The sequence below is a fragment of the Phocoena phocoena genome, chromosome 1 (assembly GCF_963924675.1).
Source record: "Phocoena phocoena chromosome 1, mPhoPho1.1, whole genome shotgun sequence".
Lineage (NCBI taxonomy): Eukaryota > Metazoa > Chordata > Mammalia > Artiodactyla > Phocoenidae > Phocoena > Phocoena phocoena.
The window spans coordinates 82,232,618-82,259,733 of NC_089219.1; the positions used below are offsets into that span (position 1 = coordinate 82,232,618).

At 37.7% G+C, this 27,116-nt stretch overlaps 1 protein-coding gene across 3 annotated transcripts in view; it reads left to right on the forward strand.

The window, feature by feature from the left end:
• MTF2 (metal response element binding transcription factor 2) overlaps positions 1–27,116 on the forward strand; it is an 83,125-nt gene that overhangs the window by 31,985 nt on the left and 24,024 nt on the right. For 2 of the 3 annotated variants that reach the window (XM_065898179.1, XM_065898180.1), the window contains exons 2-3: positions 26,272–26,470; positions 26,592–26,673. In XM_065898179.1, the coding sequence (XP_065754251.1) occupies positions 26,272–26,470; positions 26,592–26,673 (281 nt within the window). The remainder of the gene's footprint in view (positions 1–26,271; positions 26,471–26,591; positions 26,674–27,116) is intronic. The other variant, XM_065898181.1, reaches the window with a different exon arrangement.

A 27,116-nucleotide genomic window follows, 5' to 3' on the forward strand; every position in this document is an offset into this window, starting at 1 on the left:
CTTATAGGATTTTTCCGACACTGGATCCCTAACTTTGCTCTTCTTGCTAAACCCCTATATTTGGCTGCTAAAGAAACCCCCGAAGGACCCCTCACCTCTCCTTCCGCCGTTCGGCAGGCCTTTCTCACCCTCCGTAACGCTCTGATATGTTCTCCTCCCCTTTCTCTGCCCAACCCAAACCGACCTTTTCACCTTTTCGTGGATGAACGGACCGGAATAGCCACTGGACTCCTTGCCCAGCCTGTAGGGCCTTCCTACCGCCCCGTGGCTTACCTCTCCAAACAGCTAGACCCAACCATTCGGGGATGGCAACCATGCCTTCGGGGATGGCAACCATGCCTTTGGGCCCTAGCAGCGGCAGCCGAACCGACCAAACAAACACTCAAACTGACTCTGGCCCACCCACTAACCGTGTTTTCCTCCCACCGGCTGGTCGACCTCCTAGGCCCCAAGTCTCTCTCCCTCCTGGGCCCCTCCCGCATCCAGGAGTTCCACCTACTATGCATTGAAAACCCAGCTATTTATCTTGATCTCTCCCCTCGCCTGAACCCGGCTTCCCTCCTGCCTCCTTGATTCAAAAAAATCTCACCATCTGTTACGGCAGCCTCCTAAATCTAGCTGATACTGGGTTTCTTTGCAACTCATCCCTCACGGTAAACACATCAGTTGAAGCACTAACCTGGCATGTTTTTGTGGTGCAATGGTTCCCTCACAAAAGAGATCAATTTTTCCTCCCCCTTCCCCATGTATCCCCGTTACTCTCCCACTGTATAGCCAAGCCGAATTTTCCTCGCTAATCACGCCGCCCTTTACCCGACGAAAAAGAGCTATCTTTCTTCCTCTGGTCGCAGGCATCTCTCTCACCTCTTCCCTGGTCGCTGCAGGCCTCGGGGTGGGGGGTGGGGGTGGAGCTCTAACACAGTGTTTCAACATCCCACGACTTAGAACATAAACTCCAGCTAGCCATTGAAGCCTCCGCTGGCTCCATCTCCTCTCTCCAGCGCCAAATCACCTCCATAGCCCGAGTCACTCTCCAGAATCGACGAGCCCTGGATCTCCTGACGGCCGACAAAGGAGGTACCTGCCTCTTCCTACAGGAGGAATGCTGCTATTACATCAATGAAACAGGACTCGTCGAAGACAACGTAAAAGCCCTCCATCGCTTAAGAGAAGAACTCCAACGCAAACACCAACAGTCCGCCTCCCCAATTCCCGATTGGTGGCGATCCACCCTCTATACCTGGCTAACACCAATCTTAGGCCCCTTAATTCTCATCTGTATCTTGCTCATGTTTGCTCCCTGTTTTCTTAGGTTACTTCGCAGGTGCATGGAGGAAGTCTCTCGGGTGGCCACAAACCAAATGCTCCTCGGTCTTTACACCTTGCTTCCTAACAGAACCCCCCACTGGTCTCCCCTAAGCCTCGGACCTCTGGTGGCCCGACTCCCCTTTCGACGCCGCCATTCAGCATGAAGTATCCAGAGATCAGAACGCCGCCTCATTACACCAAAGATGTCGGAATGTAAGGCCAACTGGCCCGAGGCAGATTCACAGGTTGTATCAGACCGAAACTTTCCGGACCACCCAGTTCCAGAAACTGACCTGGAGACTTTCTGGACCACCCAGTTCCAGGAACTGACCTGGGGACTTTGAACCCGGCCCAGCCTTCCCGCCTTTCGAGGGGCGGGACTAACGTCCCCCAGGATACCCGAAAAGACCACCAAATAAGGAATACCCTGAGCCCTCCCAGATTTACCACACCCCTTTCCCTTCTTCCCCTATAAAATCTTGCCCAACCCTCGCCCTGGGTGCGACTTCTCTGGCCCCTTTCTCTCGGGCCAGTGAACCTCGCCTGGGAGCGCTCCCTAATAAAGCGCACTTGAAGCTTTCCTCTGTTTTGCGGTGCCGTTTGTTAAGATCCGACCTTACACTGTTTATTGTACTAGTCACATGTTAGATTTCTTAGATTGATTTTCTTAGCTATTTTTAGTTAGTTTTGGGTTTTCTATTGAGTTTTTTATTTTGGCTGTAATTTCATTTCTTAGAGCTTGTTATTATTCTCCCTTTCACAGTATCTTACTTCGTGGATGCAGTATTTTCTCAGATTTCTGAGGATATTATAGTTTGTTTTTTTTTAACAAAACCCTTTTCAGAGGTGTAAGACAAAGCACCTATGTAGACTGCATAAAATAAATTTATAGGTTAATAAATTATTATAACATGAAGGTCTTTGTAACCAACCCCGGGTCAAGAAATAGAATGTTGCCAGCCAACGCAGAAGCCGAAATTTCAAGTCTTCTGTTCCCTCAAAGGTAATCACATCCTGACTTTTGTGGTGATTACTTATTTTTCTTTCTAGTCTTATTATGCAAACGTGCCTCTTAAAGATTATAGTTTAGTTTTGCCAAATTAAAAATAAATGTTTTAAATCTTTTTCACTTACAGGTTCCAGCTTGCATCTCAACCTTTCCTTCCTTGCTTTTTTCCTTTCTCCCTCTTTTCTTCCCTCCCTCCCTCCCCTTCCTGTTATTTGCTAAAGAAACCAGGTCATTTAACATGCAGATTTCCCAGCCTGGATCTTGCTGATTATATCCCTTTTGGGTAGCTGACCATTTATTTCTCTGCATTTCCTATAAATTGGTGGCTAGATCTAGAGGCTTACCAGATTGAGGTTTGCTTTTTGGGGTGGGGGCAAGACTACTTCATAGCTGTGGTGTCTTCTCCCGTCAAGAAGCATAGAATGTCTGGGTGTTCGTTGTGCACGATTAGAAGCTACTGATACTCAGTGCAAGGATCCATTTATTCATTAGGTAATGCAAAATGGTGATTTAAAAAATTCATTCCTTTTTTAATTTATTGGCTTGATATGTTTATAAAGAAAACTTACCCCTATTTTCTTTATAAAGTAGACACTTCACCTATTCCCCTCCCTGATTCAGTTCCTTGAAAGAATAAACTTTCCATCTTCTGATGGGAAATGCAGGATTGGAGATGTGACTTGGGAATCCAGCTGTCCTTTTGTACAGACTTCTGCATATTATTCCATTCTTTGTGCCCCACCTGACCTCTGCCTTTTCCATCTGGTGCCACCAATTCTTCAGGCTTTTGGGGTTCTGTGGTACAAATGGATTTGCTTCTCATTGTTCTTTCTGCTGGGCGCTTAAGTTTAATCTTCCTCATTTTAGCAGTGTTTATTATTCTTTCATCTGCTTTCCATTTTCCTTTATTGTGGTTTGGAGTTTCACAAGTACTCTCATATGAGTGAAGATGGACTCTGTTTTAATTTTTCTTTTCTCCTTGTTTTAGGGAGAGAAGGGACAGAAAAATCTTTACTCTGCCATCTTAATACAGTAAAATCCTCCTCATCCTATTTCTCTTCTCATTTCTATCCAGGGATCCAAACAGCCATCAGTATTTTCAAGACTTCCAGATCTTTAGTTCCAAACCTGATTTTTGTTCTGAGCTTCTGATTTCATGTATCTTTATATCCAGCTGCTTCCTAGATTTCCTGATTAATCTTCTGCAGATGTTTGCCAGTTTTATCAGTCTTTTCAAAGGACTGATTTTTGGTGCCATTGGTTCTGTTTTGTGGGGTTTTTTTCTTTCATTTATTTCGGTTCTTTTTTTTTTTCATTTGGTTTCCTTGCTTTTGTTGTTATTTCCCCCCACCTTCAACATGAGATGGATACTTGTTAACTTTCTGTCTTCTATCTTTGCTTTTTTGTTTTGTTTTGTTTTCTGAGATCTGCTCCACTTTTTATTTGTTGAAAACTTACTCCAACTGGCAAAGTAAAAACGACAACTAGAACTTTTCTCATTTCAATCCCTGGTGTGACCCTGCATCCACTACTGGGATTTTGTTTCTTTGTTTTTTGATGTATGATTTACATATTTCAGGCATACAACATAATGATTTGATATTTGTATATACTGTAAAATGATTACCACAATAATCAAGTTAACATCTGTCATCGTACATGGTTATAAAACTTTTTTCTTACAATGAGAACTTTCAGGCTTTTAGCAATTTTCAAGTATGAAATATAGTATTATTAATTGTAGTCACTATGCTGTATATTACATGCCTATGACTTGTTTTATAACTGGAAGTTTGTACCTTTTGACCCTCTTCACCCATTTGGCTCACCCTTCCTACCTCTACTTCCCACAGCTGGCAGCCACCAATCTGTTTTCTGTATCTATGAGCTCAATTTTTTGTTATTGTTGTTGTTGTTTTAGATTCCATATGTAATTGAGATCATATGGTATTTGTCTTTGATTTATTTCATTTAGTCTAATGTGCTTCAGGTCCATCCATGTTGCAAATGGCAAGATTTCATTCTTTTCTGTGGATGAACAGTATTCTATTTTACACATACACACACCCTTCGTTTTCTTTTCCCTCCCTCTTTCTTATTAAATTTTATTTATTTATTTATTTTTGGCTGAGTTGGGTCTTTGTTGCTGAGTGCCATGTTTCTAGTTGCTGTGAGCGGGGAGCTACTCTTGTTGCGGTGCGTGGGCTTCTCATTGTGGTGGCTTCTCTTGTTGCAGAGCACGGGCTCTAGGCACACGGGTTTCAGTAGTTGTGGCACATGGGCTCTAGAGTGCAGGCTAAGTAGTTGTGGCGCACAGGCTTAGTTGCTCCACGTTATGTGGGATCTTCCTGGACCAGGGATTGAACCCATGTCCCCTGCATTGGCAGGCAGATTCTCAACCACTGTGCCACCAGGGAAGTCCTTTCTTTCTTTCTTTCTTCCTTCCTTCCTTTCTTCCTTCCTTCCTTCCTTCCTTCCTTCCTTCCTTCCTTCCCTCCTTCCCTCCCTCCCTTTCTTTCCTCTGTCTCCCTCCCTCCCTCTCTCTCTCTCTCCCTTCCTTCCTTCCTTCCTTCTGACTGGTCACACTGTGTAGCATGTGGGATCTTAGTTCCCTGACCAGGGATCGAACCCATGCCCCCTGGATTGGGAGTGGGGAGTCTTAACTATTGGACCACCAGGGAAGTCCCCCACCCTGTGTTTTCTTTATCCATTCATACATAAATGGAAATTCAGGTTCCATGTCTTGTGTATTGTAAATAATGCTGCAGTGAACATGGGGGTGCATATATATTTTTCAGTCAGTGTTATTGTTTTCTTCAGATGAATGCTCAGAAGTGGAATTGTTGGATCATGTGGTAGTCCTATTTTTAATTTTTTGTGGCCTCTCCATACTGTTCTCCATAGTAGCTGCCCCAATTTACATTTTCCACCAATAGTGCACAAGGGTTCCCTTTTCTCCACATCCTCACCAACACTTATTTGTTGTCCTTTTGATAATAGCCATTCTGTTATCAAAATACAAGTGTTATTGTGGTTTTAATTTACATTCCCTGCTGATTAGAGATGTTGAGCTCCTTTTCATGTGCCTATTGGCCATCTGTCTTCTTTGGAAAAAGTGTCTATACAGATTCTCTGGCCATTTCTGAATCAGATTGTCATTTTGCTATTGAGTTGTATGAGTTGCTTATATATGTTGCATATTAACCCATTACACAATATATAATTTGAAAATATTTTCTCCCATTCTGTAGGTTGCCTTTTCATTTTGATGATGGTTTCCTTTGCTCTGCAGAAGCTTTTCAGTTTGATGTAGTTCGACTTGTTTATTTTTACTTTTGTTGCCTTTGCTTTTAGTGTGAAATTCAAAAAATCATTGCCAAGACTGATGTAAAGGAGCTTACATCCTGTGTTTTCTTCTAGGAGTTTTATGGTTTCAGGTCTTATGTTCAAGTCTTTATTCCATTTTAAGTTAATTTTTGTGTATGGTGTAAGATAGTGATCCAGGTTCATTCTTTTGCATGTGGCTGTCCAGTTTTTCCAAAACTTTATTGAAGAGACTATCCTTTCCCCATTGTATGTTCTTGGCTCCTTTGTTGTAAACTGTTTGACCATATATACATTGGTTTATTTCTGGGCTGTCTGTTTTGTTCTATTGATCTGTTGTTTTTATGCCTTTACCATACTGTTTTGTTTACTATAGCTTTATGAGATAATTGTATTATAGTTTGAAATCAGGAAGTGTGATCCCTCCAGCTTTGCTTGTCTTTCTCAAGATTGCTTTGGCTGTTCGGGGTCTTTTGTGGTTCCATACAAATTGTACAATTTTTTTGTTCTATTTCTGTGAAAAATGCCATTGGAAATTTGATAGGGATTGCATTGACTCTCTAGGTGGCTTTGGGTAGTATGGACATTTTTACAATACTCATTCTTCCAATCCATGAGCACGGTATATTTTTCCATTTATTTGTGTCTTCAGTTTCTTTCTTCAGTGTCTTATAGTTTTCCGAGTACAGGTCTTTCTCTTCATTAGTTAAGTTTATTCCTAAGTATTTTATTCTCTTTGAATCAATTTTAAGTGGGATTGTTTTCTTAATTTCTCTTCTTGATAATTTGTTATTAGTATATAGAAACTCAGGTTTTTGTTTGTTGGTTTTATATCCTGTAGTAACTTTACTGAATTTGTTTACTAGTTCTAGCAGGTTTTTGGTACAGTTTTTAATATATAATGTCATGTCATATTCAAATAGAAACAGTTTTACTTCTTCCTTTCCAATTTGGATTTCTTTTTTGCAATCAGTTTTATTTTATTTTTAAATTAATTTTTATTATAATTGCTGTACAATGTTGTGTTTGTGCTGTACAGCAAAGTTAATCAGTTATACGTATACACATTTCCCCTCTTTTTTAGATTTCCTTCCCATTTAGGTCACCACAGAGCATTGAGTAGAGTTCCCTGTTCTATAGAGTAGGTTCTCGTTAGTTATCTGTTTTATACATAGTAGTGTATATATGTCAATCCCAATCTCCCAGTTTATCCCACCCCTCCCTTCCCTCCTCGGTATCCATAAGTTCTCTACATCTGTGTCTCTATTTCTATATTGCAAATAAGTTTATCTGTACCCTTTTTCTGGATTCCACATATAATCAATAGTATATGATATTTGTTTTTCTCTTTCTGACTTACTTCACTCTGTATGACAGTCTCTAGGTCTGTCCACATCTTTGCAAATGGCACTATTTTGTTCCTTTTTTTATGGCTGAGTAATAATCCGTTGTATATATGTACTACATCGTCTTTTTCCATTCCTCTTTTGATGGGCATTTAGGTTGCTTCCATATCTTGACTGATGTATTGGGTTGGCCAAAAAGTTCCTTCAGTTTTTAAGTTAAAAATAAAAGATTTTTCATTTTCACCAAGAAATTTATTGAGCAATGCATTCAACGTTTTGTTCCACTACCTTCTGCTATTTTTCAGGCAACTTCATAATTCCGTCTTCCCAGAACTCTATCTTTTTGAGCAAAGAACTATTCCAGGTGCCTTTTGCAGTCTTACAGGGAATTAAAATTTTTTTCCATTAAGAGAATTTTGTAAAGACCGAAATAAATGGAAATCCAAAGGTGCAATGTCTGGTGAATATGGCAGATGAATAAGAACTTCCCAGTCAAGCTGTAACTATTTTTGCCTGGTCATCAAAGAAACATACGGTTTTGCATTATCCTGTTGGAAGATTATGCGTTTTTTGTTGACTAATTCCGGATGCTTTTCATCGAGTGCTGCTTTCAGTTGGTCTAATCGAGAGTAATACTTGTTGGAATTGTTTGGTTTTCTGGAAGGAGCTCATAATGGAGGACTCCCTTCCAATCCCATCATATATACAACATCACCTTCTCTGGATGAAGACTGGTCTTTGGTGTGGTTGGTGATGGTTCATTTCACTTGCCCAACGATCTCTTCCATTCCACATTATTGTACAGTATCCACTTTTCATCACCCGTCACAATTTGTTTTAAAAACAGAACATTTTCGTTGTGTTTAAGTAGAGAATTGCATGTGGAAATACTGTCAAGAAGGTTGTTTTCACCGAACTTATGTGGAACCCAGACATCAAAGTGATTCACATAACCAAGCTGGTGCAAATGATGTTCAGTGCTCGATTTGGGTATTTTGAGTATGTTGGCCATCTCCTGCATTGTATAACATTGATTGTTCTCAGTTAATTTCTCGATTTGATCTCTGTCATCTTCAGCTGGTCTACCCGACCATGGAGTGTCGTCCAGTGAGAAGTCTCCAGCATGAAACTCCGCAAACTACTTTTGACACGTTTGATCAGTCACAGCACCTTCTCCATACACTGCACAAGTCTTTTTTTTGAGTTTCAGTTGCATTTTTACCTTTCTTAAATAAAGCATAATATGCCGAAAATGTTGCTTTTTGTCTTCCATCTTCAATATTAAAAGGGCTACACAAAAATTCACCAATTTTGATAGGTATTTTTTTTTTAATGCACGCTGATATGACAGCTGTCACAATACAGTATAACAAAATTGTTTCAAATGAAGTTAAAGACAGCTAAGTGCTACTATAGCCATCTTATAGAAAATACTGAATGAACTTTTTGGCCAACCCAATAAATAGTGCTGCAGTGAACATTGTGGTGCATGTATCTTTTTGGATCATGGTTTTCTCTGGGTATATGCTCAGGAGTGGGATTGCTGGGTAATATGGTAACTATTTTTAGTTTTTTTGAGGAACCTCTGTGCTGTTCTCCATAGAGGCTGTACTAATTTACATTCCCACCAGCGGTGTAGGAGGGTTCCCTTTTCTCCACACCCCTCTACCATTTACTGTTTTTAGATTTTTTGACGATGGCCCTTCTGATCGGTGTGAGGTGATACCTCATTGTAGTTTTGATTTGCATTTCTCTAATAATTAGTGATGTTGAGCATCTTTTCATGTGTTTTGACCATGTATGCCTTCTTTGTATTTCATTTTCTTGACTAATTGCTCAGGCTAGGACTTCTGATAGTGTGTTGAATAAAAGTTGCAAGGGTGTGCATCCTTGTCTTGTTCTTTATCTTAGAGGAACAGCACTGAGTGTGATGTTAGCTGTGGGCTTGTCATATATGGCCTTTAATATGTTGAGGTACATTCCCTCTACATCCACTTTGTTGAGAGTTTTTATCGTAAATGGATTTTGAATTTTGTCAAATGCTTTTTCTGCATCTATTGAGGTGATCATATGGTTTTTATTCTTCATTTTGTTGATGTGTATCAAATTGACTGATTTGTGGATGTTACACCATCCTTGCATCTCTGATCCCACTTGATCATTTTAATATATTGTGTGTGATCTTTTTAACATATTGTTGAATTCAGCTTGGTAATATTTTGTTGAGGATTTTTTGCATCTGTGTTAATCAGGGATATTGGTCTGTAATTTTCTTGTGACATCTTTGACTGGTTTTGGTATCAGGGTAATGCTGGTCTCATAAAATGAATTTGGAAGTGTCCCCTCGTCTTCTGTTTTTTGAAAGAGTTTGAGGTGGATTGGTATTAATTCTTTGAATGTTCAGAAGCCATCTGGTCCTGGACTTTTTGTTTGTTAGTTTATTTTAAAATTACTGATTCAATCTTCTTACTGGTAATCGGTCTGTTCAGGTTTTCTGTTTCTTCATGATTCAGTCTTGGTAGATTGTGTGTTTCTAGGAATTCACTCATTTCTTCTAGGTTGTCAGTCTTGTTGATGTACAGTTGTTCATAGTAGTCTCTTATGATTCTTTGTATTTCTGTGGTATCAGTTGTAACATCTCCTCTTACACTTCTTATTTTACTGATTTGAGTTCTCTCTTTCTTGGTGACTCTAGCTAAAGGTTTGTCTATTTTGCTTATCTTTTCAAAGAATGAGCTCTTAGTTTCATTGATCTTATTTATTGGCTTTTTAGTTTATATTTCATTTATTTCTGCTCCAGTCTTTGTTATTTTCTTCTTTGTGCTAACTCTGGCCTTTGTTCTTCTTTTTCTAGTTCCTTGAGTTGTAAAGTTAGGTTGTTTATTAGAGATTTTTCTGGTTTCCTGACATAGGCCTGTATTACTGTGAACTTCCCTCTTAGAACTGCTTTTGCTGCATCTCATAAGTTTTGGTATGTTGTATTTTCACTTTCATTTGTCTCAAGATATTTTTTGTTATCTTTTGATTTTTCTTTGAATTATTATTGGTTGTTCAGTAGTATGTTGTTTAATCTCCACATATTTGTGAATTTTCCAGTTTTTTTCTTATAATTCATTTCTACTTTCATACCATCACAGTGGGAGAAGACTGTAATAAGAGATGCAGAAGGGCATTACATAATGGTAAATGGGTCAATACAACAAGAGGTTTTAATATTTGTAAATATTTATGCTCCCAAATAGGAGCACCTGAATATTTCAAGCAAATGTTAACAAACCTAAAGGGAGAAATACACAGCAGTACCATAATAATAGGGACTTTAATACTCCATTTTCATCAATGGATAGATCATCCAGACAGAAAAATCAAAAAGGAAACATTGGCTTTAAATGATTCAGGTGGACTTTCACAGATATATACAGAACATTCCATCCAAAAGGAACAGAATATACTTTCTTCTATTCCATCATGTGTTTCAAGTGTACATGGAATGTTCTTCAAGATACATTATATGTTAAGCCACAAAAGAAGACTTAATTTATTCTTTTCTAAGACAGATATTTTAAGACTTATCTAAGTACTGCATTAGCTGCATCCTAAAAGTTGTAATATATGGTGTTACTATAATTGTTCAATTAAAAATGCTTGGTAATTTCCATTATGATTGCTTCTTTGGCCCATGGGTTATTTTAGAAGTATACGTCTAGATATTTAAACTTTTAATTTATATTTCTTATCGCTTTTTAGCTTTATACCGTTGCAGTCAGAGAACATAGGCCATGTGATTTTTCTTTTTTTTTTTAAAGATTTAATTTTTTGTTTTTATTTTTAGCTGCGTTGGGTCTTTGTTGCTGTGCGTGGGCTTTCTCTAATTGTGGCGAGTGGGAGCTACCCTTCGTTGTGGTGCATGGGTTTCTCATTGCGGTGGCTTCTTTTGTTGCGGAGCACAGACTCTAGGTGTGCGGGCTTCAGTAGTTGTGGCACATGGGCTCTAGAGCACAGGCTCAGTAGTTGTGGCACACGGGCTTAGTTGCTCCGCCACATGTGGGATCTTCCTGGACTAGGGCTTGAACACATGTCCCCTGTATTGGCGTGTGGATTCTTAACCAGGTTGCCACCAGGGAAGTCCGCATATGATTTTATAGCTTGAAATTTATTGAGGCTTGTTTTGTGTCTCAGTATATGGTCAGTGTTTATAAATATTTTATCTAATAGACATCCATTCTTTGACGAAACGTAGATAATTTAATGTTGCTACTGTTTTCCTCCTAATTTCCCTCATACTGTCCTCCCAGTTCCCCAAGTTGAAAACCTGGGAGTTTCTCTGAATTTCTCCTTTGCTTTTAATACCACATCAAGATAATTCTTAGTACCTGTCCAGTCCACTTTTTAAATTATTTCTTAATATGAGTCATGCTATGATTAAAATAAAAACCTTGGAAAGCCTAAAGTATATAAACTAAGTTACTCAAAGCCCTACTACACAGGGCTTTTTTTTTCCTCCAATTTCTTCATGGCCCTAATTCATGTTATTCTTTCCTTGTTCATAGATTATCACAGATTTATTATGGTTCCCATCTTTTCTCTCCTTTAATAGCATTAATTTATTTGTATGTTCATTCATTCAGCCAGTATTGAGAATCTATTTATGTGCTAGGTACAGGGGATATATAGCAGTGAAGTAGAGAGGCAAGATAATTTAGCTTGGGTCTTTTTTAAAGACCCAAGCTTGGGTCTTTTTCATTTGGCCAATGTTATTTTTGCCACTTTCTCTCTGTTATAATTTTAGCTGTAACAATTCTGAAGTTTTGTTCCTAGAAAAGTGTGTGTTGTCTTGGGACTCTGAACCTTTGCATATGTTCCCTAGGCTTACAAAGCCCTCTATAAAGTTCATCTGGGAAAATACTACTCATCTTTCAGGTTAATTAGCTGAGTGTTGATGAAGCCTTGACTGACCTTTTTTCTTGCTTCTGGATAGATTAGAAATTCTTTTTGAGTGTATTCATTATAGGAATTATGTTACATAGTTTTTGTGTGGCCTTTTGTTTCCCCACTTAGGCTGTGGTTCCTTGGTTTTATGTCACATATTCTTTCATATTTGTTTCTCTTGCCACCTAGCATAGTACCTGGCACATAGCCGGTATTCAGTAAATACTTGTTGAACGTCCACAGCTGTACAGTTTAAATAAAATCATTATGTTTTCCTTAACTTTCATTTGGCCTTTTCTTCAAAATGGTTTTTGGGAATGGCCTGTTTTGGTTGCTTAAATGATCTGGTTAATTAAAAAGTATATTTGTTCTGAGATACCAATTTTCAGTTATTAGCAGCTTAGGAGACGAAAGTGTATGAGTTAGTTGTTTATAATAAGGCTGTATTCTGGGACTTCCCTGGTGGTCCAGTGGCTGAGACTCCGTGCTTGCAACGCAGTGGGCGTGGGTAGTATATATATGTTATTGCCAGTCTCTCACTTTGTCTCAGCTTACCCTTCCCCTCCCCATGTCCTCAAGTCCATTCTCTATGTCTACGTCTTAATTTCTGTCCTGCCCCTAGGTTCTTCAGAACCATTGTTTTTTTTTAAGATTCCATATATATGTGTTAGCATACGGTATTTGTTTTTCTCTTTCTGATTTCTTCACTCTGTATGACAGACTCTAGGTCCATCCACCTCACTACAAATAACTCAACTTCATTTATTTTTATGGCTGAGTAATATTCCATTGTATATATGTGCCACATCTTCTTTCTCCATTCATCTGTCGATGGACACTTAGGTTGCTTCCATGTCCTGGCTATTGTAAATAGTGCTGCAGTGAACACTGTGGCATGTGACTCTTTGAATTATGGTTTTCTCAGGGTATATGCCCAGTAGTGGGATTGCTGGGTTATATGGTAGTTCTATTTGTAGTTTTTTGAGGAACCTCCATACTGGTCTCCATATTGGCTGTATCAATTTACATTCACACCAACAGTGCAAGAGGGTTCCCTTTTCTCCACACCCTCTCCAGCATTTACTGTTTGTAGATTTGTTGATGATGGCCATTCTGACTGGTGTGGGGTGATACCTTATTGTAGTTTTTATTTGCATTTCTCTAATAGTGATGTTGAGCATCATTTCATGTGTTTGTTGGCAATCTTTATATTTTTTTTGGAGAAATGTCTCTTTAGGCCTTGTGCCCATTTTTGGATTGGGTTGTTTGTTTTCTGGATATTGAGTTGTATGAGCTGCTTGTATATTTTGGAGATTAATCCTTTGTCCCTTGATTCGTTTGCAAATATTTTCTCCCATTATGAGGGTTGTCTTTTTGTCTTCTTATGGTTTCCTTTGCTGTGCAAAAGCTTTTAAGTTTCATTAGGTCCCATTTGTTTATTTTTGTTATTATTTCCATTTCTCTAGGAGGTGGGTCAGAAAGGATCTTGTTGTGATTTATGTCATAGAGTGTTCTGCCTATGTTCTCCTCTAAGAGTTTGATAGTGTCTGGCCTTATATTTAGGTCTTTAACACATTTTGATTTTATTTTTGTGTATGGTGTTAGGGAGTGTTCTAATTTCATCCTTTTACATGTAGCTGTCCAGGTTTCCCAGCACCACTTATTGAAGAGGCTGTCTTTTCTCCATTGTATATTCTTGCCTCCTTTATCAAAGGTAAGGTGACCACATGTGCATGGTTTTATCTCTGGATTTTCTATCATGTTCCATTGATCTATATTTCTGCTTTTGTGCCAGTACCATAGTGTCTTGATTACTGTAACTTTGTAGTGTAGTCTGAAGTCTGGGAGTCTGATTCCTCCAGCTCCGTTTTTCTCCCTCAAGATTGCTCTGGCTGTTCAGGGTATTTTGTGTTTCCATACAAATTGTGACTTTTTTTGTTCTAGTTCTGTGAAAAATGTCATTGGTAGTTTGATAGTGATTGCATTGAATCTGTAGATTGCTTTGGGTAGTATAGTCATTTTCACAATGTTGATTCTTCCAATCCAGGAACATGGTATATCTCTCCATCTGTTTGTATCATCTTTAATTTCTTTTATCAGTGTCTTTTAGTTTTCTGCATACAGGTCTTTTGTCTCCTTAGTTAGGTTTATTCCTAGGTGTTTTATTCTTTTTGTTGCACTGGTAAATGGGAGTGTTTCCTTAATTTCTCTTTCAGATTTTTCATCATTAGTGTATAGGAATGCCAGAGATTTCTGTGCATTAATTTTGTATCCTGCTACTTTACCAAATTCAGTGATTAGCTCTAGTTTTCTGGCAGTGTCTTTAGGATTCTTTATGTATAGTATCATGTCATGTGTAAACAGTGACAGCTTTACTTGTTTTACTATTTGGATTCTTTTTATTTCTTTTTCTTTGATTGCTGTGGCTAAAACTTCCAAAACTATGTTGAATAATAGTGGTGAGAGTGGGCTACCTTGCCTTGTTCCTGATCTTAGTGGAAATGGTTTCACTTTTTCACCATTGAGAAAGATGTTGGATGTGGGTTCGTCATATATGACCTTTATTATGCTGAGGTAAGTTCCCTCTATGCCTACTTTCTGCAGGGTTTTTACCATAAATGGGTGTTGAATTTTGTCGAAAGCTTTTCCTGCATCTATTGAGATGATCATTTGGGTTTTATCCTTCAGTTTGTTAATATGGTGTATCACATTGATTGATTTGCATATATTGGAGAATGCTTGCATTCCTGGGATAAACCCCACTTGATTATGGTGTATGATCCTTTTAATGTGCTGTCGGATTCTGTTCGCTAGTATTTTGTTGAGGATTTTTGCATCTGTGTTCATCAGTGATATTGGCCTGTAGTTTTCTTTCTTTGTGGCATCTTTGTCTGGTTGAGGTATCAGGGTGATGGTGGCCTCATGGAATGAGTTTGGGAGTGTTCCTCCCTCTGCTATATTTTGGAAGAGTTTGAGAAGGATAGGTGGTAGCTCTTCTCTAAATGTTTGATAGAATTCACCTGTGAAGCCATCTGGTCCTGGGCTTTTGTTTGATGGAAGATTTTTAATCACAGTTTCAATTTCAGTGCTTGTGATTGGTCTGTTTATATTTTCTATTTCTTCTGGTTCAGTCTCGGAAGGTTGTGCTTTTCTAAGAATTTGTCCACTTCTTTCAGGTTGTCCATATTTTTGGCATGAAGTTGCTTGTAGTAATCTCTCATGATCCTTTGTATTTCTGCAGTGTCAGTTGTTACTTCTCCTTTTTCATTTCTAATTTTATTGATTTGAGTCTTCTCCCTTTTTTTCTTTATAGTCTGGTTAATGCTTTATCAATTTTATCTTCTCAAAGAACCAGCTTCTAGTTTTATTGATCTTTGCTATTGTTTCCTTCATTTCTTTTTCATTTATTTCTGATCTGATCTTTATGATTTGTTTCCTTCTGGTAACTTTGGGGGTTTTTTATTCTTCTTTCTCTAATTGCTTTAGGTGTAAGTTTAGGTTGTTTATTTGAGATGTTTCTTGTTTCTTGAGGTAGGAATGTATTGCTATGAACTTCCCTCTTAGAACTGCTTTGCTGCATCCCATAATTTTGAGTCGTTGTGTTTTCATTGTAATTTGCTTCTAGTTATTTTTTGATTTCCTCTTCAATTTCTTCAGTGATCTCTTGGTTATTAAGTAGTGTAGTGTTTAGCCTCCATGTATTTGTATTTTTTACAGATTTTTTCCTGTAATTGATATCTAGTCTCATAGTGCTGTGGTTGGAAAAGATACATGATATGATTTCAGTTTTCTTAAATTTAGCAAGGCTTGATTTGTGACCCAAGATATGATCTATCCTGGAGAATGTTCCATTAGCACTTGAGAAGAAAGTGTATTCTGTTGTTTTTGGATGGAATGTCCTAAAAATATCAATTAAGTCCACCTTGTTTAATGTATCATTTAAAGCTTGTGTTTCCTTATTTATTTTCATTTTGGATGATCTGTCTATTGGTGAAAGTGGGGTGTTAAAGTCCCCTACTATGATTGTGTTACTGTCGATTTCCCCTTTTGTGGCTGTTAACATTTGCCTTATGTATTGAGGTGCTCCTATGTTGGGTGCATAAATATTTACAGTTGTTATATCTTCTTGGATTGATCCCTTGATCATTATGTAGTGTCTTTCTTTGTCTCTTGTAATAGTCTTTATTTTAAAGTCTATTTTGTCTGATATGAGAATTGCTACTCCAGCTTTCTTTTGATTCCTATTTGCATGGAATATCTTTTTCCATCCCCTCACTGTCAGTCTATACGTGTCCCTAGGTCTGAAGTGGGTCTCTTGTAGACAGCATATATACAGGGCTTGTTTTTGTATCCATTCAGCCAGTCTGTGTCTTTTAGTTGGAACATTTAATCAATTTACATTTAAGGTAATTATCTAGATGTATGTTCCTGTGACCATTTTCTTAATTGTTTTGGGTTTGTTATTGTAGGTCTTTTCCTTCTCTTGTGTTTCCTGCCTAGAGAAGTTCCTTTAGCGTTTGTTGTAAAGCTGGTTTGGTGGTGCTGAATTCTCTTAGCTTTTGCTTGTCTGTACAGTTTTTAATTTATCCGTCGAATCTGAGTGAGATCCTTGCTGGATAGAGTAATCTTGATTGTAGGTTTTTCCGTGTCATCACTTTAAATATGTCCTGCCACTCCCTTCTGGCTTGCAGAGTTTCTGCTGAAAGATCAGCTGTTAACCTTATGGGGATTCCATAGTATGTTATTTGTTGCTTTTCCCTTTCTGCTTTTAATATTTTTTCTTTGTATTTAATTTTTGATAGTTTGATTAATATGTGTCTTGACGTGTTTCTTCTTGGATTTATTCCTTTCCCATATTAGGGAAGTTTGCAACTATAATCTCTTCAAATATTTTCTCAGTCTCTTTGTTTTTCTCTTCTTCTGGGACCCCTATAATTCGAATGTTGGTGCATTTAATGTTGTCCCAGAGGTCTCTGAGACTGTCCTCAATTTTTTTCATTCTTCTTTATTCTGCTCTGTAGTAGTTATTTTCACTATTTTATCTTCCAGGTCACTTATCCGTTCTCCTGCCTCAGTTATTCTGCTGTTGATTCTTTCCAGAGAATTTTTAATTTCATTTATTGTGTTTGTTCATCATTGTTTGTTTGCTCTTTAATTCTTTAAGGTCCTTGTTAAATGTTTCTTGTATTTTCCCTATTCTATTTGCAAGATTTTGGATCATGTTTACTGTCATTACTCTGAATGCTTTTTCAGGTAGCCTGCCTATTTCCTCTTCATTTGTTTGGTCTGGCGGGTTTTTACCTTGCTCCTTCATCTGCTGCGTATTTCTCTGTCTTCCTATTTTGCTTAACTTAGTGTGTTTGGGGTCACCTTTTCTCTGGCTACAGGTTTTTAGTTCCCATTGTTTTTGGTGTCTGCCCCCAGTGGGTAAGGTTGGTTCAGTGGCTTGTGTAGGTTTCCTGGTGGAGGGGACTGGTGCCTGTGTGGGGACTGGTGCCTGTGTTCTGGTGGATGAGGCTGGATGTTGTCTTTCTGGTGGGCAGGACTGCTTCCGGTGGTGTGTTTTGGGGTGTCTGTGAACTTAGTATGATTTTAGGCAGCCTTTCTCCTAATGAATGAGGTTATGTTCCTGTCTTGCTAGTTGTTTGGCACAGGGTGTCCAGCACAGCTGGGTCTTAGCGTTGAGACAGAGGTCTCTGGGAAAGCTCTCACTGATTGATATTACGTGGGGCCAGGAGATCTCTGGTGGTTCAGTGTCCTGAACTCGGCTCTCCCACCTCAGAGGCTCAGGCCTGACACCCGGCTGGAGCACCAAGACCTGTAGAGAACTATGGGAAAAATCTGACTGGTGTCTTGGATGTTTCTTTGTTGGGCGATTTATCCTGCTGGGTGCTCATGGCTGGAAGGATGCGCTGGTGGCACCCAGTGTCTCCTGGATCCCTCCTGCTTGGCGCCCCTAGGACCCCCTTGGACAAGAGATGCGGTGCCCGGGAACAAGGGAGTCTCAGCGCCCGGGCTGTCTGGCCCCCTCATGTATTTTAATATTAGCCTTGTAGTCGTCTCCACAGATTATCTCAGACAGATGAAATAAACTGTCCATGGTCTCACAAGTAACAATCAGAAAGTTTCCTAGTTAGCTGGGGGAATAAGTTGGGGAATGGCTGGGGGAGAAAAAAAGCCACACTGTTTGAATTATATATCCAGTTCTCAAGTTCTTGAGTTAGGGTCTTATTTACTGTATGAGTAGTAAAACAAGAAGGAAGGAGTGGCTTAAACCCTTGGACTCCACTTGATTTCAAGGGAAGAAACTTTTTTGTCCAGGCAGTCTCCTTCAAGATGGATATCAGTAGTAGTGATGAAAAAAAAAATGCTACTCTAGTAATAATAGCATTATAGATAGAAATAGTCTGTATGTGTGTGTCATCAAATTTCAAAAGCAAATAGTAATAGTAGTAGTGAGTATTGTTGAAATATGATTCGACTCCTGCTGCTCAGTTACCTGTATCATATGTTATGAGTGTGATACGTCATCCCAAGTCTGTGGTCAGGATTTGTCCAGTTTCCCCAATCCTTAGTCACATCCCTGCTCTCATTTACCAATTGTCTTAACATACCCACTTGAATATATTTAATACGCATCCTGTATATGTGTGTCCTTATAAAATATTTGGTGGTGTTATGTATGCATTTTTTCAGTTTGCATAAGTGATAATTGTGCTATATATTTTGTTCTGCTTCTGTTTTTATCAGCACTTTTGCAGAATCTTTCCATGTTTTTGAATGTATGCTCCACTTCCAAGATCAAAACAATATTCTACATTTTCCAGTTAGATTTCAAGTTTTACATTTTACCTTTATGTCTTTGGTCCATTTGGAGTTCACCTTTTTGTGTATTGTGAACTAGGGATACAACTGTTTCTCCCTTTAAGTGAGCCATTTTCTCCAACACTGTTTAGTAAATATAACATCCTGTATGTACAGACTTGTAGTATCATTTTTATCATTAACAATTTCCCATAAATAGATCTGTTTTGGAAATACCTGTTTTGTTCAACTGGTGTTATAGATTGTCTCTTACCAGTACAGAACAGTTTTCTCTGGAATGTGTCACAGTATCTGGTAGGGCACATCTTCACCTCTTTGTTTTTCATTTTAAAAGTTGACTTAGTTATTCTAGGAATTTTACTTTTTCATATTAATTTTCTGAAGTGTTTGACCTCAAAAAATTCTGCCGGGGTTTCTACTGGAATTTCATTGAATTTATATGCTAAAGATTATCTGCCCAATACCGTGAAATTTAGCTTGCATCAACTCCATTTGGGAGAAGCAGGAGTATTCTAGACACTCTTAACATCCTGTAAAAAGAAAAGGTACGGACTGGAGATTTAATGGGTGTTGAGAAGAGCATTCATAACCCAACAGCAAAGGTAGGGAGTACAGAGCTTAAGGAACGGGCAGGTAGGCCAGCTCCTTTATTTGTTTCTGTTTTCTGTGTAAATTTCTCAGGTTTGACTTAAACATGAGAGCCAGTGTAGCCTTGATGCAGGATGAGAGATGCAGCTTTGTAGCCATAGACCAGAGTCAACTGAGCACCCAGAAGCACTATTCTCCCAATCAAAAAGTCTATTTATGAAGGAACTTTTACAGTATATGAACTGGGAAGAATATTTCCAACTTATATAATAATGAAGTTCAAAGTATGTAAGATGCTCTTGAAAATCATTATGGAAAGGATTAACATTTCAGTTTTAAAAACAGGCAAAGATCATCAACTGCAGTTCCCAGAAGACATACAAATTGTTAACAAATTTATGGGGAAAAAAAGCTTCTCAATAATAGAAATGTAGATGGAAATTTGTGCTTGTGTGTGTTGTCAAATAGCGAATGAATAATGCTTACTCCATTTTGGTGAAGGTGTGGGCCATCAGGTCTACTCTGATAGTGTCAGAGTGTTGGTTTTTAAAAATTAATTAATTAATTAATTAAATTTTATCTTTGGCTGTGTTGGGTCTTTGTTGCTGAGCCCGGGCTTTTTCTAGTTGTGGCGAGTAGGGCTACTCTTGTTGCAGTGCGCAGACTTCTCGTGTGGTGGCCTGTATTGTTGCAGAGCACGGACTCTAGGTGTGTGGGTTTCAGTAGTTGTGGCATGTGGGCTCTAGAGCTCAGGCTCAGTAGTTGTGGCGCCCAGGCTTAGTTGCTCTGCAGCATGTGGGATATTCCCTGACCAGGGCTCAAATTGTGTCCCTTGCATTGGCAGGCGGATCCTTAACCACTGCGCCACCAGGGAAGTCCAGTGTCAGAGTGTTATTGGTACCACTTTTGAGATTCATTTGACAATACGTATCACATTAAATATATACATAATATGGGTTTGGAGGAAATGGGGTGTTTAAATGAAACAGCATTCGTCATGAGATGATAATTGAAACTGGATGGTGAATATCTGATGGTTCATTATACTTGTCTACTTTTGTATATATTTATAATTTTCTACAATAAAAGGGAAATGCATATTCTTTGATATAGTAATTATTCTTTATGAGTTTATCTTATATAGTATTTGAAATACTTTAAAAATAAAATGTAAAAGGATGAACTTTGTATTATTGCTTGTAATAGTAAAACACTAGAAAATCCTCAATGTTCCTCAGTTGGGTAATAGTTGGAAAGTAGCTTAACAGCTGATGGAAAGATTATCTTACATACTTTTATTATACAGATGGTCATTACATAGGCTAAGATACATTTTATGTGAGAAAGCTTGTAGAGCACTACATGTAATAATAATCCACTTCTTTTAAAACATATGTAAATTATATCTACATATGGATTTTATATGTAAGAAAAATCAGGAGATGAACAGTTTTCTTTTCATCATTACTTCTTTTCAGGAAGTAGCATGGGGAATTTTCAGTTTTGATTTCTCTATTATTTATTTCAACAGCTGCATGTTTACCTTTGTAATCAGAGAGGAAATAATAAATTCTAAAAATCAATTTAACTTCTAGTAAAGCATACATTCTAGAGAGGAGGGAAGTAATCAGTGACAGTAATGGGGGGATAGCACAGGGAGATCAGCTCAGTGCTTTGTGACCACCTAGAGGGGTGGGATGGGGAGGTGGGAGGGAGACACAAAAGGGAGGAGATACGGGGATATATGTATATGTATAGCTGATTCACTTTGTTATACAGCAGAAACTAACACACCATTGTAAAGCAATTATACTCCAAGAAATATGTTAAAAAGTGGGGGGAAGTTCCTTAGAGGGGAAGATGTACATTGTTTATCCTAGTTATGTTTGAGTTATGGTATTATGGGTCATTGGATCATTTACCCTTTATTTGCTTTCTCTAAAATTTCTTTGGGCAGAGGAATTTTCTTTTATTTTTTTACAATCCACACATGAAATAGCTTTATTATTACCATAATGTCTAATTTAGGGGCAGAGGAATTTTAAAAGAGGGTAATAATTTTACAGAATATCTGTTTATTAAAGCAGTTTTATATAATACATGATTTATGTTCTCCATGTTTATATGGATAAAAGATTGGTGTGCATGTGCCTTAGAATGTGAATTAGAGTCTCTTGTTTACTCAGAGCAAACATTATTTGTGCATAGATTCATTTTTAGAAAACATGTTACTTTAAATATAGATGTTTTTGAATTGAATTTGAACTTTATAAATTCCATATAACCTTTCTGACTTTTATGTACCCTGCCCTATATAGAGCATTGAGGATACAACTGTGAATAAGAGTAACACACACATTTCCTGGTTTGGGTGGAATGTTTGGGTGGGAGAGTGGTGGTGTGTGTTGCAGTGGGTTTCAGACTAAATGGGAGTGACTGTAAGAGCAGAGACAGTTAAATGTGTATAACTTTCTCCCAAAGGTTTGGCTGTGAATGAGAGGGAAGAAATAATAGGAAGTGGTGGGAGGGGCAGAAGGAATCAAGGGAATTTTAGTTCTCTGCTTTTCCCGCCTCGATCCTTGCAAGTTTTTAAGAATAGTTGAATGTTACTGGGAAGGTGCGAGTAGAAAGATTTATTGAATGCTGGCTCTGGTCTGTAATTCTATAACCTTGGTCAAGTTATTTAATCTGTCTTCTTAGAGTTACAGTTTTTTCATATGTAAAAAGGGATCTGTGAAATTGTTATCTGTAAAAATGTCTCCATAACATTGTTCTGAGTATTATCTCTGTTCTGCTGGCACAGTAAATGGCTCATAATGGGGGCTTAACAAATGATCTGTGAAAGAATAAATATGCAGAAATCTTAATGTGTGGTTGAGCACATAATAATCACTCAAGTAACTTTTCCCCAGAGGTTTGGCTGTAAATGGAAGGGAAACAATAAGGAGGTTGTAGTGGGAGGGGGTCATAAGGAATCAAGGGCAAGTGTTATTAGATTAGGTACTGTTTATACACGATACACCAGAAACACTAGGTGGAAACACTAGGAGATGGAAAAAAAATTTTTAATGGTTCATTTCTTAAGATCTAAGGACATACATGTCCTCGTGTAGTGGGAGTAATATAATGGAGAGTAAGATGGGGACAGACCTTGCCATCAAAGGTGAAAAAGGGAGGGAATTTGTTGAAGCAATAGCAGAGCATATGAAACTATTTGGGAATGTTTGCAGTTTTGATTTTTGTACATCTTCCACTCTAGAATTGGAAGGCTCTAGGTCATTGTAGTCACCCTGGCATTCTGTTGAGGTCATTTCTCACCCATAATTAATTAGGTTGCTCAGGCTTTCAGTTAGTTTTTTTAACTTACGGGAAGCAAAGTGCTGCTGTGACCACTGGATTTGTAGCTTTCTAGAAAGTTACTTGCTCATAGGGTCATTTTCAGACTGTGATTTGAAAGTATTGTTTCACTGTCTGGAGAAAGTTCTCAGCCTGGCATTGAGCATTCGTGCTGATAAAATTTATTGTAGTGACTCATTCTCCATTTTTACTTATCTAGGACTCATCTTGTCAGGCTTTTAAGTCTTTTAACCCTTCTAAGTATAGTATTGAAGTGCCTTTTCCTTACAGCTGACTCTGACAATAATGTATGACAATATATATTCCTTTATTTAGAGCATGGCTCTTAAAATGTGATCCATGGGTCCTTTCAGGTGGCCTGTAAGATCTAAACTATTTTCATGATAATACTAAGATGTTGTTTGCTTTCCCACTGTGTTGACATTTGTACAATGGCGTAAACACAGTGTTTGGTCAGACTGCTGTGTACCTTAACATGAAACAAAGCATCAAACTGTGCTAGCATTCTTTATTTTTGAGCACTCACAGTAAAACAAACAAAACACACATGTGCACACACACGCAGAAAACCCTATTTTATTCAAGAACGTTCTTGATGAAACAGTAGAAATTATTTTCACTAAATCTTAATCTTGAGTTCAGGTTTTTAATGTTATGTGTGACAGAATAGGAAATATATATATATATAAAGTATTAATGCCATTGTTTGAGTTGCTGGCTGAACTAGTAGCTTTTCCATGGAACACCATTTTTTACTTGAAACAGTGACTTGCTTTGGTATATGGTGGATACTTTCTTGACACACTCATTTCACTTATATTTACTTTACTTACCATTTTTAGTTTCCTAGATCTGTTCCTATGGGTTGGAGCTGCCATCTGGTGTCACTACTTAAATACAATTTTGTTCCCACCAACATCTCTGTGCTCTTATTGTCAAATATATTACATTCTTGTATGTTATAGGCCTAACAATACAGTTATGTACATATTTTTCCATATGTTTCCTTTAGAGGAAATATGCATTTATACTGTCTTTTATAATTACCTTATTTTCCTAGTGTTCTTTGTTTTGTGTGTGTGTGTGTGTGTGTATTTGAATTTCTACCTTGGTTTACTTAATTTCAACCTTAAGAACCTCCTTCATTTCTTGTAAGGTAGCTCTGCTAGCAACAAATTCTCTCATGTTTTGTTTATCTGGGAGTATCTTTATTTCACCTTCATTTTTGAAAGACAGTTTTGCTGGATATAAGATTCTTGATTGACAGTTTTTTTTCTTTCAGTGCTTTGAATATGTCATTTCACTGCCTTCTGGCCTTCATTGTTTCTGATGAGTAGTTAACCTTACTGGGGTTTCTTTGCATGTGATGAATTATTTTTCTTGCTGCTTTCAAGATTTTCTCTGTCTTTCAGCATTTTTACTGTGGTTTGTCTGGATGTGTAACTCTGTATTTATCCTACTTGGAGTTTGTTTAACTTCTTGATTATATAGATTAATGTTTTTTAGCAAATGTGGGATGCTATCAGTCATTATTCCTTTGGATATTTAATTTTTTTTTAGTTTTAAGTTTTTAAATAAATTTTATTTATTTATTTATTTTTGGCTGCATTGGGTCCTTGCCGCTGTGCCTGGGCTCTCTCTAGTTTTGGCGAGTGGGGGCCACTCTTCATTGCAGTGTGTGGGCTTCTCATTGTGGTGGCTTCTCTTGTTGCGGAGCATGGGCTCTAGGCACGTGGGCTTTAGTAGTTGTGGTTCACGGGCTCCAGAGCACAGGCTCAGCAGCTGTGGTGCACGAGCTTAGTTGCTTCGTGGCATTTGGGATCTTCCCGGAATAGGGCTCTAACCTATGTCCTGGGCGTTGGAAGGTGGATTCTCAATTACTGCACCACCAGGGCAGCCCATATTCCTTTGTATATTTTTAAAATGTAGTGTATCTTTCAAACTGAAACTCTGTACACTTTAGAAGTGTGTAGAGTTTCTCCTCCCTCCTCCAAGCCACTGGTAATCCCCATTCTACTCTCTGTCTCTATCAATTTGACTGCTCTTATAACCTTATGTAAGTGGAATTATACAGTATTTTTCCATTTTGTCTGGCTGATTTTGCTTTAGCGTAATGTCTTTAAGGTTTGTTCATGTTGTAGTTTATGACAGAATTTCCCAGAATTTGTTTATCCTTATAGGTAATGAAAATAGGTATTCCCAATTGGAAACATTTTTTTTCTTCCCTATTTGTTTCGTTTTTACTTAACTTTTATACTGTTTTTGAATTATCGTCTATCTAGTTTTACGTACTGTTGTATGTTTAGTTAGTAAAAAAAAAATCTAAATTGGGAAAGTGAAACCAAACAAATATGGCTTTGTTTTCTTTAAGAAAGCTGTTGGTGGTACGCTATGCTGTTTATACAATAACTGATATATAAGTTACAATGTAATTTTGGAGTATGTAATTTTGGGGTCTTATGCTTAAAAAATGTAAGTGATCTTATAATTGGCTTCTCAGTTGAGTATGATTTGTGAAATTGGTGGCTCTTAGTTTTTTTTTTTTTTAAACTTCCATTCTGCATATTTGAGGGACTGTGACACATTCCCGTCAATAAACAAGGCTTAATTCAGTGGTGATTCCCTGGAGGTAGGTCATGACTACCCTTCCAGTGGGTTGAATATACCCAACTACCCAGAGTCACTGGTTAGTGTGTTTTAACTACATGTGGCATAATCTTTTCTTAAGCTGAAGTACAGTTGATTTGCAGTGTTTCGTGTGTACAGCAAAGCGATTCAGTTATACATATATGTATATATGTGTATATATTCTTTTTTTTTTGTTCACATGGCATGCAGGGTCTTAGTTCCCTGACCAGGGATTGACCAGTGACCCCTGCATTGAGAGCGTGGAGTCTTAACCCTGTACTGCCAGAGAAGTCCCTATATATGTATTCTTTTTCTGATTCTTTCCCATTATAGCTGATTACAAGATATTGAATATTGTTTCCTGTGCTATACAGTAGGTCCTTGTTGTTTATCTGTTTTACATATAGTAGTGTGTATCTGTTGGCCTAATCATTTTTATTCTTTATCAAGTGCTTATGAAATTATACCATGCAGCTTCTTTTAGTTTATCTAAACCTAGATATGAGATTCACGGCATCCTTTGCTTATGACCATGGCCTACCCACTTCAACTTACAGCTGTCATTTTAATGAGAGTTGCCCTGAATATGTTACCTTGGAGTGGTTGCTGAATCCTGGCCTCATTGAATGAATATTGACAACTGCTATCATTTTATTTTAAGCTTCTTTGTTTCTGGAGTTTTTATGATTTGAGGTACTTGTTAATATTTTCCCTAAATGTAAGGTTTTCAGTAAGTAAAAAAATTTGATTAATACATGAAATATATGATTGTTATAAAATAAACTCTATAAGTAAATCAGTCCTGTTCTGTTTCGTTTTATTAATTTTTATTGAAGTATGGTTGCTTTACAATGTTGTGTTAGCCTCCACAGCACAACAGAGTGAATCAGCCATACACATACAGATAACCCCTCCCTTTCGGTCACTCTTATATATGGTTATTTATTTCCTAAACAGAGACTCTACAGGGGCAGGTAATTCACTGGTCCACAAGCGGTCTCCTTTACGTCGAAACCAAAAGACCCCAACATCCTTGACCAAGCTGTCTTTACAGGATGGACATAAAGTCAAAAAGCCAGCATGTAAATTTGAAGAGGGTCAGGATGTCCTAGCTAGATGGTCAGATGGCTTGTTTTATCTTGGAACTATCAAAAAGGCAAGTTACCTTAATACCTTTTGCAGTTTCTGTAGTAAACTTTTAATAATATTGGATTGAAATTTAACTTCATGGTTTTGATTTTAAAAGAAATCACCATAAGTTTTCCTCTGTATTTCAGATAAACATATTGAAACAGAGCTGCTTCATCATATTTGAAGACAGTTCTAAATCCTGGGTTCTCTGGAAGGACATTCAAACAGGCAGGTGCTACTATTTCCCTTGGACACGATTTACACTAAAATTTTATTTTCTTCAGCTTGTCATTTTCTAGTGCTTTCTGTTTAGTACAGTGTATTAAGATAACTAAAAAAATACGTGTATTCTTCAGAGTCTTCAAGGAGTTATAATCTATTTTATAGACCATAAGAAGAACAAGAATTGCTCTGTTAGGGTAGAGATAGATTAGACGACAGATGCATCACTGATGCGCACATGTATAAATTATTGTTAGGACCCTTCTAAGAACTTTGAAGAAAAATTTTAGTTACTAATGAGTAACACGACTTCACCTTTGCTGTTACTTGCCTGTATTAGTACAAAGTAATATAGAGAGCTAATATTTATTGAGAACATACTGTTTGCCAGATGTTTTGGGGAATTAGGACTATTAAATACCTTTAGAATGCTAGAAATATTCATTGAT